Genomic DNA, 13,163 nt, shown 5'->3' with positions numbered 1-13,163 from the left:
AAACACCAAAGATATGGGTAAATATGGGAAAGATATAAAAATAGCCAAAAACCTGCAAAAAGACAGTCTGACTGTCATTGTTGTTTTCTTCAAACGACAGGAAATTTATTTTGTTATCTTTAACTGAAAAAATTTCGAAAATCGGACCATAAACACCAAAGATATGGGGAAAATGTGAAAAATATAAAAATAGCCAAAAACCTGCAAAAAGGCAGTCTGACCGTCATTGTTGTTTTCTTCAAATGACGGGAAATTTAATTTTGATAACTTTAACTGAAAAAATTTCGAAAATCGGACCATAAACACCAAAGATATGGGGAAAATTTGGAAAATATAAAAAATAGCCTAAAACCTGCTAAAAAGCAGTCCGACCGCCATTGGTGTTTTATAGTTAATTGTGCTCCTTGATGATGGGAATGTTGTCAAAAAATTTCAGAATTCTATCTTTTATAGGAGCCGAGAAAATCACGTTTCCCCCAATTCATTAATTACGGACAGACGGACGGACGGACATTGTGAATTATAGAGTAGCTTCGCTACTAAAATCAAAGCAGTGATTATAATTTCTTACTACAATCTACTTACTTACGCGTTGGAGAAGTGTGTGTCATGCATAAGCACAAATTTGTAATTACTCGAAATAGCAAATATTTTACAGTAAGTTTTTTTTTTGTCTGAAGCTAAAGATTTCAGAAAAAGATTATCCGAATTGGTAGTAATTATCAGTTAAGCTTTAAAAATTTCTTTGAATGGTTTTAAGTTATTTTTGAAATCTCCAGCCATCCCATAGAGGCAAGGGTGAAGCAACTAGTTTTATACATAAGAATTAATTTAGCAGAATGTCTGTCCGTCTGAAATTAATTTTTCAGAATCCATTGGAATAATATTTATGGTTGCTTGCTTTTTCATCATTAATGGTTTTAAGCTAACAATAAAATTTATAAAAGTATAAGTAAATATATAAATATGCATGGATCACTATCGCAATTACATGAACACCGTTGGAGTGTATTAAGCATAAGTTTTCACTGAATTTCTCTGTTTGTTGTTATTCTATAGGCTTAAAGCTGTTTCTAAAACTTACTAATTACTTGTATCACAGTATAAATAGTAAATATTGATTCCATTATTGTGGTGTTATACATTAGTTAAATAAGAACTGTGAACTGAGCCTTTCAAATAAACATAGAATTTACGTTTAGTTATAAATTTGACGGCTGTAGGGCGTGATTACTTTAAGCAGTGATTTTAATTAAAATTTAGGCAAAACTGCACGAAATCAAATTTAACTTTTATTACTCAAAACAATACTCTAATTTATTAAATTCAAAAAAATGTGAAAAAAACTCTTATGCTATAAATACATATAGATTGTAAGATGACAACATCCATAAAAGCGAAGCTCCAAAATCAGACAGTAGGAGAAACAAACATCAAAAACACAGTGCAATAACAAGATTGTAGAATATCAGAACTGAATAAGGAGAATATTAATTTATAAGTCTAAAAAAAATAATACTATCATGAGGTAAAATTGTTGCAAAATTGCTTGTAATAAAGGATATTGTTTAAGGACATACTTACATTCTAGGCCTTAACTTTAAAGATGCTTCGCTATTAATTTTGTATAACTAAAATAAATAAATGTCGAACTTAATAAGAAATTCTACCAAAAAAAGAATTAGAATTGGTTTATAATGGTTTTGTCGTCTTCCGTTGTAATTTTATTAGATTCATACAAATGGATGTACAATAACGTGGATAATATGACAGGGGAAAAATAGTCGTCAATCTAGCTAATATGGACCTTATTTATTGTTCAGTTCGTTCATACAGTAGGAGTAGGAGATTTTGTAAAGAGGGTTGATGGGAATTATCGCCAGCTGCAAGCATCATTTTATCAGAGTACATGAAAATCTGGTGCATCATCCAAGTAATAATACATTGGTTTTACTTTTATCAGAATAATGCTTGATTGCGATCTTTTGGTGGTTTCTGTCACTATTTAAACCTATTTATTGAATTATTGTAGAAGGCACAGCGAATCATAGATTTTAAAGCAAAAATCTGTGGGAACCAAACCTTTGTACCTTAAAAATGGACATAAGCATTATAATATGATGCCATATTATTTAAAGAAGTATGGTTATTTTGTTTATCCGAAAAGATCTAGAACCACAAAACTAGTTTAGTTCTCCATTTTAGAGAGTATTAATGCAAGTCCAAGAATAGTTAGAAGCTAGTTATCTCTAAATTTAAGCATTGGGATGGTTTTAAGCTAGTTGTACATATATTGGTTAATATTTTTTTAGGATATCCGATATGAACCGGCTTTGTGATTAAGTGTTACATTTACTTGATATATAATAATCTAACTAAATTGTTACTGCATTTAATTTTAACCTATTTCTTTAATTAAAAGTTAGCTTTGCTGTGCTACTTATGGAAATGAATGTACTTTACACTAAAAATATTGATATATTATTATATGGATGTTGCAACAGATTTTCATGTATGCTGATAAAGTAATACTGGCAGCTGGCTAACATAACTATATATCCATTCCAACCTCTTGGCTCCATCCCCTCTCCTACGAAGTGATATAATATGAATGAGGTTCATATCATATCAGCAAGCTAAATTGACGACAATTCTCCATCCCATCTCCTACGAAGTGATATATAAATGAGGTTCATATCAGCAAGCTAAATTGACGACAATTTTCCGCCTGTCATAATATACACGTATATTCTACATCCATTGCTATAAAATCTGATATACTTTCATGTTGTACCTTTTTTCGTGATTTTTCATTTTAAATTGTATTGTTTATGTTGCATTTTATCATCCTTTTTAACCTCATTTGAATGCAAAATGCTTAATTACAGTTTGGGTTTTATTAAATTTAGTTAAATAATGCATATTTTTCCATTTTAGTCTCGAAGCTAATCGATAATTTTAGTTGTCAGTCCGTCCGTAATGCGTTTTTTATATCAGCTGCTATAAAGGCTAGATCTCTGATTTTTTTGTCAACATTCCCATCATTATGGGGAATGTTTGAGTATATAACATCCATAGCAGTCCGACTGCTATGAAGCAGATTTAAAGCAGCTTTTTTTTATACCTATTTTCACATCTTTGGTGTTTTCACCAAAATAATATTTTCAGAATATGATATTAAAAATGGAAAGTTTGTTATTACTCTGTGGTTTATTTTCCATTACAGTTTGTGAGGATATTATGAATGAGGCCATTGGAAGGTATTCTTTTAAACAGCAAAGCTTTTTCTACATTTAGGTTAGGTCTGTCCATCAGTACAGATACCTCTTTTCGTTAATTTATGTATATTTTTCCAATAAATTTATAATATATATGTATAAGCCATAACCAGGCAACTACCTGGATCCCCCTGTTAAGGACCTTTTTTTGGTCTGCATTAATATTCCTGACGCTATTCGTAGATTTTCAAAGAAACAATTGGTATCGGTAACTTGTTGAAATTTACAGGGAGCTCTAAAATTGTCTTGGGGTGGTTCAATGCTATTTTGAAGTCAACCGCCCTCCCCTAGAATCTGGGGCGAATGTTGTCTTTTGCTATTTCATCTTTAGTAATTTTACATCATAATGAAATTCATTAAAGCAAAGCTAAACAATTTAAACAAAAAATAACTACCAATCCAATTTTTCCTTTATAATTTTAAATAAATAGATTTATTTCAAGCTAAAAAAATGGACCTAGGTCTAGGTAATAGGTATAAAGAAAGATGGTTTGATTTTAAGTTATCATCTCAGAAAATCACTGTATCATCTTGTGTCCTGTAACCTTAAAGTATCTACTGTGTGCCGTATCATAACACATCAATCTTCAATGAAATTCAAAGAAAAATAATAGTTATTTCTCGCATCGTATTATAACGGCTTTCTGCGGATATAGAATGTACAATTATAAGATTAAAACTAGTTTTTTTAGCCCCGTATTTTTTTAGCCGGTGCCTTCGGCACCTCGGGGCTAAAAAAACTAGTTTTAATCTTATGACTGTACATTTTTATATTCGTAGAAATCTGGATATAATTCGGTGCTAGACATAGTTTTTTTTTGTATGGATGAGAACCGGTTCCTATCCACCGGATTCGAATGAATACGAGAAAAAAAATTTCGCTGAATTGAATAATCTAGATTTGGTGAAACTGAGGAGGTTTCCAGCACTCTATCAATGTTATCAAACAAGAATCTTCTGGATGTGTGGTGGAACCAGGTTATATCGGATATCCTATAAAATAAAGAATTAAGCTTTTTTTGTCTGTATGTAATATTATAGACAGAATATTCGAATGAGGTGTAGCTCACGTTAAAATGTTGCTAGGATCGATTATTTAAACAACAATATGAAAGTAAAAAATAAACTCATAAAATAAGTGTCAATACTACGAAGTGTTGTCCCCCAAAATCACGAAACCTTTACAAATACCTTTTTCGAATTAATCAGAGCTGGATCTTTAAATCATTTTAGTGGTGAGCCAGATCGGGGTGAGCCAACTTTCCACCAATGAGAACACGGCATTTTATGAAATGCCGCGCTGTGATTGGCTAAAATTCGGCTCACCCCGATCTGGCTCACCACTAAAATGATTTAAAGATCCAGCTCAGATCATTATTAAAAACTTCGCTGATTAATTTTCCATGCTATTTAAAAAAAACTATGAATGTTTTGAAGTTTCGACCTTTGAAAAATGAGAGAATAATTATTTTAGGTGAATAATCCCAAACCAGGGCTCTTGGTAATTGATCTACAAAATGATTTTATCAATGGTAATTATAGTTCTATTTTCTACCATTTAAACATAAATAACAATTAGTCTTTAATTGAATTGATCTTTAGGCAGACAAACAGACATGAGCCTATTAGAATAGTCCAGATACTAAATAAAATGTCAATAAATCCATATAGACGTTCTGTCAGACACACTCTAGAGTAGCTGCGCTACTTGAAATGTAAAATAAGGATGATTACATCCATAAGTAGTAAAGCACAACATTCTTGTATTGACAACCGGACAAAGTGATTTCTAGGGCAGATCTTCAGTTGTCATATAAAAGAAAAAATGCAAAAAAAACACGAAACCTTAAAAATAAGTTATTATGTCCTTTTAAGTATTACCTACAGACCGACGGATCAAGTAGGTTATATACCTGATGCTCGTTGGTACAGTGAATTTGACGGACGGACATAGTATCTTATATGGAAGCTACGCTACTGAAAAAAACTAGTATAATCTAGTTAAATTTGTTTAAAATTCTATTTATGTTTAAATTATTGAGATAGAAACAAATAATTAAGATAAGACGAAAAGACACAAAGTTTTTTTTATAACAGTTTTTTTTTATTTAAAGTAAATAATTCATAAACATTTGCAGTACATTTTAGATATTATTATTAACACCCCTCCCTCCTAAAAGTGGAAATTAGTAAGGCCTTCTTTCTTTCTTTTTTTCACCCCTCCAAGAAATATATCCCCTGACAAAACTCTGTGCATGCCCCTACATATTAATATCCACTATTCATCTAATCATGTAATGCATCGTATTACAGACATTTTCCCACAAATATTAAAATAAAATAATCATAAAATTAATACCAGTTTTGTTAGCCTGAACCTTATTTCCCTCGTGGCTAACATTAAAGCTGGTTGCAATCATTTATTTTTTTTATGTTAATATCCACGGGAAGCTATGTATAATACGATGCGCGAAAAATAACTAATCCTATAAATTACGGTTTAGGTAGCCTTGCTGTTCCGGAAGCTGAAGATATATTAGAACTATGTCAGGTACATAGTAAGAGATCTAGCCAACGGCTGCAGCTGATAATAGTTACATTAGTTATTGCGGATTTATCACAAATTAAAAATAAAGTACTGGCTAGTCAAAATCTGCCTTTTGTTGGAATTGACATCGAAATGTTTAAGAACTTTATACCAAAGTGTTTATAGAGCACTGCTCCCTCCCCAATATAAATTCAAAGCAAAGAAAGAGGGAGGGTGGGTGATTTTCTTCTCGTAAGCGTAACAGCGTACACATAACCCTGCGGGTCTAAACATATATTATCCAATATAACCCTGTACTGAACCTCACCTAAAAAAAATAATCAAACAAGCAAAATAAGGGCGGGGGTTCAGTGCTCGTTAAAGCACTTTGAGGGAAAATACCAGGGTAGCTTATTTTGACACCCATATGCGGATTTCCCGAAATCGGCGGCTTATCACGATTACAGCTTCACAAACTAAACATTTTAAAAACTATTTTTTTAGGAGATCATTGATTCTAAAATGTTCACAAAAACCATCTTTTCTAAAGACTGGCATCCAAGGTAAGATATTGAGCAAAGCTACTCTGTGTGAATCAAAATGTCCGTCTGATCGTTTGTCAGCTACATTTAGAGGAAATCTTGCTTTATCGATTACTAAACAAGATAGACAACTGAAAATTTGTATTATGTCGGCAATGCTCTTACGTTCATTTAATTCAAACTAGAAAAAATACGTGGATATTGACAGAGGAAAATTTGTTGTTATTTTATCTTGCTAATGTGAATTATATTTATTGGTCAGTTCGTGCATCCGGTTGGAAGCGAGGGGATTGGGCTAAGGGAATGGATGGGGAGTTGGGGGAGGGGGGGGGGGGGTACCTTTTTTTGCCACTTTCGATCATCATTTTAATAAAGTACATAAAATGGGAATAGCCCTTTTCGTGACATCGCTTCTTATGGGGCAATTTGTCGTATTTTTAAAATGGCCTTTTATAGGTTATTTTATGTTAGGTTAGGTTATATTGGGTTAGGTGATTGCCCCACAGGGTAAGAGCCTCCCGCAGGGGCTAGAAATAGGAGAAAATCTACTGTGAAAAATACGACAAATCGCCCCATAAGAAGCAATGTCACGAAAGGGACTATACCCCATAAAATTCTGGTTCCACATTCAAGTAATAAAATATTGATTATCAAAAGTTAATAAGAAAGATCTTGTAAGTAGGTTAATATATGTTAATCTGTTTGAAAAAAAGTACACATAATGTTTGATTTAAAAGTTTCTAAATGCCTACTTTGTTTTTACAAGAAGTAGGAAATGAAGGTAACATTAGCTCTTATATAAATTAATCACAAAATCTTTTAATTCATCGCCACATTAACAATTTACCATTTTTGGGCTTTCTTTTAAAGTGCCTTGCGAACCAAGAACCCATCAAATTTTAGTACATTCATTTAATTTAATCATAAAATAATAGTTTGGTTCAAAAAGTAGCATAGTCATTACTTTTCAACAGATAATTTAACCTAGAGAAGGGGCAATTTTTCAATTCTTCCTCAGTGGGAAAGTATCAATCTTATCTCTTACGTTCCCTGGAGGTTAAAAAAGTAAAGCAGACTTTGAGACGACCTGAGCCAGTGAGCATAATGTTTATACAAAGACTAGCCATATATAGGGAAAAGTTTATAAGGTAAAACTTTTTACAATATGGGTTCGAAAACTATTAAAATTTGCAGGATCAAAACCATTCAAGTATAGAATCGTACGCGTTTTACAGACAATTTTCCACGAATATTTAAATAAAAATCATAAAGTTAATACCAGTTTTGTTTTCTTTGCTATACAATTTTTAATTAATATTAAATTTTTGAAGTACTAGAAGATTCGGCCCTAGACAAGTTCCCTGTATTTATTTTTTTGTTTAAAAAATGATTTTTTTTTTTGGGGGGGGGAGGGGTAATTTTTTTCTCGAGGGGCTTTTTCCCAAGATGCGGTGAGACCCTATCCCCTCATTTTTGTTTGGTTTAAAAATATTTCAGGGGAAGCCCAATTGGTTTAGCAGTTACCAAGATCCTAAGCTTCAGAGAAGCATACATATATCGCTATACTTTTTAGTAGCGAAGCTACTCTATAATTCACAATGTCCGTCCGTCCGTCTGTCCGTCCGTCCGTAATTAATGAATTAGGGGAAACGTGATTTTCTCGGCTCCTATAAAAGATAGAGAGCTGAAATTTTTTGACAACATTCCCATCATTAAGGAGCACAATTAACTATAAAACATCAATGGCGGTCGGACTGCTTTTTAGCAGGTTTTAGGCTATTTTTTATATTTTCCAAATTTTCCCCATATCTTTGGTGTTTATGGTCCGATTTTCAAAATTTTTTCAGTTGAAGATATCAAAATTAAATTTCCCGTCATTTGAACAAACAACAATGACGGTCAGACTGCCTTTTTGCAGGTTTTTGGCTATTTTTATATTTTTCACATTTTCCCCCATATCTTTGGTGTTTATGGTCCGATTTTCGAAATTTTTTCAGTTAAAGATAGCAAAATTAAATTTCCTGTCGTTTGAAGAAAACAACAATGACTGTCAGACTGCCTTTTTGCAGGTTTTTGGCTATTTTTGTATTTATCACATTTTTACCCATATCTTTGGTGTTTATAGTCCAATTTAAAAAAAAATTTTCAGTTAAAGATATTAACATTAAATTTCTGGTGTTTTAAGAAAAGAAACAATGGCGGCCAAACTGCCTTTTAGCAGGTTTTTGGCTATTTTTATATGTTTGACATATTTCCCATTATCTTTGGTATTTTTAGTCCAATTTTAAAACTTTTTTGCATTAACAGTTTCTGATTTTTTCCCCCCATTGTTATGTGCATCTAGTATGTAATTTACTCTAACCGTCTTCATCATACAAAATAAAACAAGGTTTCGTTTTTATTTTCTCCAATAAATCTATTCTTGATTTTAATAAATACACTTTAAATCTACTTCTACGTATTCCCATCCACAATTTTTTGTGCTTCGCTACTTATGGATGTTGTCATCCTTGTTATTATATATTGCAATTTAAGAATATATACCTTTTTTTCCTGAGAGTATTTTCTTCAATTCTATCAACTTAAAAATTGCACAAGGTTAATTCTGTTTAAATTTTTTATCAATGTTGATTGATAGTTTAAAGGTTTGGGATATTTATAAAGACAGGATCATTATGTTCAATTGAAGGAAACTATATTAGCTTTACAAAATATATATTCTATGTACATATATTAGAGATTCTTTGTCACGAAATATCATAAGCAACACAATTTGAAATTATATTGAGATATAAATCTAAATATTTAAACCAATCTCAATTATAGTGTTTGCCCAGTTCTTGATGCTTTCCAACCTATCAAAACCTATCATTGATACTTATTTTATTAAAAATTTACTTTTCTTGTAGATTAAAGAATATTTAAATGACAAATACATGCCTAAAATGAATTATTAATCACTTTGATAAAGTTAAAAAAGTTTACATAAAATCTTAAATTGATTCAACGTAACTCAGCCCAAAAAGATAGAAATTACAAAATTATGAGGTTTTTGTTAAGCCTTTTCTTCGATGTTTTCCAAAAACAACAAAAATTTTAAATAAATTGTTTCAGTGATCATATATCCTTCTTTTCCAACCTTGGAGAACGAGAACTGGATCCTGCTTGGAGAGAAAAACATCCAGGTACAGGTTGAAAACTATTTATCGTAGCTACTCTACAATTATAATCTTATTTGCCGTTTCGAAGCGAATTTTTTCTCTATATAGTGTCGGTTTGGCTGTTCAGAAAGTGTTGCAATTCTAAAACTATTACCAGAAAGTCCGTATGCATATTTAGGTTCTAATCATTCTTTTAATATCAAAGGACAAGATAAACAAACTTAACCTATTTTTGAAACTCTTTGAGATACTTTAAGCTTTGATTATCTTTGTTAATTTGTATACATTTTCCGTGTAAAATAATAAAAGAGGCCGAATGCAATTTGAATTAAATTTGTTTACAAATAAGTAAACAATAAACAAGAATTAAGATAAAAAGTTTGCATTTTGCATTTTGCATCGACACATTTTTTGTCTGTCTGTGCGCTACTTGAAGTTTTTGATGGATCTGCATTGAGGATTTACGTGATTTTAATGGTGTTTTTTTCCACAAAGCCCGGCTAACAAAACATGAATTTTCAGTATGGCTGAGAACCTGTTCTAATCCAGCGGATATTTATCGGTTTCGAAGCCATACAGGAAATAGATTATTTAATTTAGGAGAAATTAAGATGTTTGATGAAGTAGTATTTGCCAGAGATCCCCCTTACACCCAGGTGAAGTATTTTTTCCCCACTGGAGTAGGCAAAGCTTCCAAAACTAGATGTTGTCTGTTTGTTTGTAGGTTTTTTTTTTTGCTATGAAATTGAATTATATTTACTGATAATAAAATTTATCTTAGTAATAGGTTTAACAAATCGTCGTATTTAACTAATCAAATAACAATATTTAATCAACATTCTTGTATTCATATATAATAAACATTTTAGTAACATATACATTCACATTCATAAAGACTAAACGCTTGGTGGTAGGTTGTCTGTTGTCTGTGCTACCTGCATATATTTATGCACGCGCCTGGTTGGTGGTTAGATCTTGTGAAAACATCTAAAGTTGGTAGTGTTACAAATAAATAAATATTTGCAACATAGGATACTAATATTAAGGCAGAGACAAGAAGAAGAGGGTTATGGTTGGGTGTAATCCACAAACCTGATTATTAATTGCTCTAATAAACTGAAACTTGCAGCTGGCTAAAATAATGATGTTTATGTTATAGGTTTTATGGCCAGATCATTGCCTGCAAGATACAGAAGGTAATTAATAAATAGCATTAACAGAAGGTTTAAAGCTATTTTGGAGGAGGATATGACAGCACTCTAAATATATATAACCTCCCCCCCCCACTAAAATTTATTTTCTTTGGTCTCTGCTATTACCTAATAATTAAGTAAACTCTTATCTTTGTACAGGTTCAGAAATTCACTCGTCAATTAACTACCCATTTCTGGCATTTGAAATTCTAAAGGTACGTTTTGCCAATTTAGCCAAAGTTAGGTATGACAGCTTACTAAAAGATAGGATAAAACCATATGAAAGATTGTTGCCCAATTAAAGTAAAATAATAGAGGGTGCACGAGCTATATATAATTTTACCTACGGGGTGGAGACCCAGTGCCGACTTTCAATTTGGTCTTTAAATAATAAATTAAAAATAAGTGATTTTTTTTGTCTTTAGGTCATAGGTTAGGTAAATTTATAATGTGCACCATAGGTATAGGGCATAGCCCCTACAAGGTTAGAACCCCCATTTAAAAAAAAAATTGGGGAATTAGTGCTTAACTTGTAATCTTTTACAATTTAAACATTTTAGGGAACAGATTCTGACATAGATTCATACTCTGCTTTCTTTGATAATGGAGGCAATGGAGATACTGGACTTCAATCTATCATAAAGGACTTTGTCACGGAGGTAAACACAAATTATAATTATCTTGATCCTTAATCAGAAAATTGGTCATTGAAATCACAGTGTAGGATCAATCCTGCCATATTATTGGTCAGAGCGTAAACACATTGAAGTAAGATAGTGCAGTTAATTTTAATTTGATCCATATTATTCCAAATATGAAAATACAGTCAGTGTGTAGTTGTACCCAACCGGTTGAATGAAATGTTTATCCCTAAACAATGAAACTTCTATAGGTCTAGAGAACTTCTAGGACAACTATTTGGGGGGAAGGCACCTCTGCTACTTAATATTGATGCTAAAAAATCACGAGGGTGTCGTTAAACACTCTCACCACCCGCTAAACAAAAAATAATTAATTTACTTTGAATATTTTCAGGTTGTAGTAATCGGCTTGGCAACAGATTACTGTGTTGGAAGTACAACTTTAGATGCTCAGAAAATAGGTAATAAACAGGACGGGAAGAGGGGACCTTGCACTATAAAAGTTTAAACACTTTCTGTCGTAAAATATTTGGGGACTAACTATAAATCCTTGTTCACACTTTTCAACCAATAATATTAATCTACATAAATTAAATTTATGACCTTTTATTGGCGTATATGCGGACAATTGTCCAAAATTAATTTTGGAGAAAATTAAATATTGTTTCTTTTTGCAGGAATCCCTGCAACAATATTGACAGATGCCAGCCGTGGAGTGGCCGCTGAAACTACAGAATCTATGCTCGCCAGGGTAAAAGCCGCTGGAGGTCAGGTTTATTTATTTTTTATTATTTGCATCTTCTAAACGGCTGGAACGATCATTCCACAATTTTTGGGAAGTTTATTACTAAATTGAAGAAATTTTATCTTCTTCCACCCCCTCTACCCAGTACCCTCCCCATCCTACTGGATGAAAAAACTGACCAATAAACGAGTTCCATGTTATCAAGCTAAATTGACGACAATCCCTGAATAATAAATAATATACACGTATATTCTGAATCTACATCCATTGTTGCGACATCAATCCCACCTAATAAATGAAAAGATAATTTTAAAAATATCTAGGTATCTACCTGGCCCGACTGGAGGGACTCTCTGGAGACCTGGAGCAGAGCTAAGCACCTGGCTGACACACTCCTGGCCACTCACCAACATAATCATTCCACTCATATCTACACAAGCACAATTATTCTTCTAGTGTCCTATATAATTGTAGCATTTATTAGATAATCATATATTCCATTGAGACTTAAGGCCCTGATTTATTTCCGCTGGATTAAAACAAATTTTGAGTAATATAGAAGATCATGTATAGTATATTATCTATCACGTAAAAAAATACTTCCAGTCTTTTTTTATTTTTATTTCAATCTGCGGACACTTGTCTATAATAAGATAAAATAAATATCTATTATATGTACTGAAAAAGAAAATATAATTTAAATTAACATGCTTTAAATGTACTTAAAATCAAAACTATGATCTAAATTGTAGAAAGGATTTTTGTCTTTAGCCCAAGATCGCAATAACTATTTTTACTGGATTGATGTCTCAATTTTAGACAAGCTTCACATAGGTCCTGGGGTGGTTTTAGGCTATTTCATCTATACTTCAAGTCTTGTGATTGTTTTAGGCTATTCTTTATTAAATCATTTTGTTAAATATTTTTACAACTCTTTGTAAAAATTATAAATTGTGATTGTGCTCTTTGTAATGTATACGTGTATAATATTAAAATTTTTTAATCATTCAAAAATAAATAAATATAAAATGAAATATTCAATTTTAAAATGAATGATAAAATCTAAATCATATTCA

The 13,163-nt window shown here is 31.7% G+C and overlaps 1 protein-coding gene across 1 annotated transcript; it reads left to right on the top strand.

Moving 5' to 3' along the window:
- Positions 1 to 3,167: 3,167 nt before the first annotated feature.
- LOC145304273 (nicotinamidase-like) lies at positions 3,168 to 13,121 on the top strand. Its single transcript, XM_080146127.1, has 13 exons — positions 3,168 to 3,260; positions 4,178 to 4,256; positions 4,753 to 4,810; positions 5,783 to 5,829; positions 6,310 to 6,368; positions 9,462 to 9,532; positions 10,109 to 10,164; positions 10,668 to 10,704; positions 10,861 to 10,916; positions 11,262 to 11,360; positions 11,737 to 11,803; positions 12,020 to 12,114; positions 12,411 to 13,121. Exons 1-13 carry the CDS (start codon positions 3,172 to 3,174, stop codon positions 12,573 to 12,575), a joined length of 978 nt encoding a protein of 325 aa, XP_080002253.1. The 5' UTR covers positions 3,168 to 3,171; the 3' UTR covers positions 12,576 to 13,121.
- Positions 13,122 to 13,163: the final 42 nt, after the last annotated feature.

This window comes from Acartia tonsa, chromosome 2, assembly GCF_053477335.1.
Source record: "Acartia tonsa isolate MP-2025a chromosome 2, ASM5347733v1, whole genome shotgun sequence".
Lineage (NCBI taxonomy): Eukaryota > Metazoa > Arthropoda > Copepoda > Calanoida > Acartiidae > Acartia > Acartia tonsa.
Note: the sequence above shows the minus strand (reverse complement) of the source record. Positions and strands in the feature narration are given on the sequence as shown.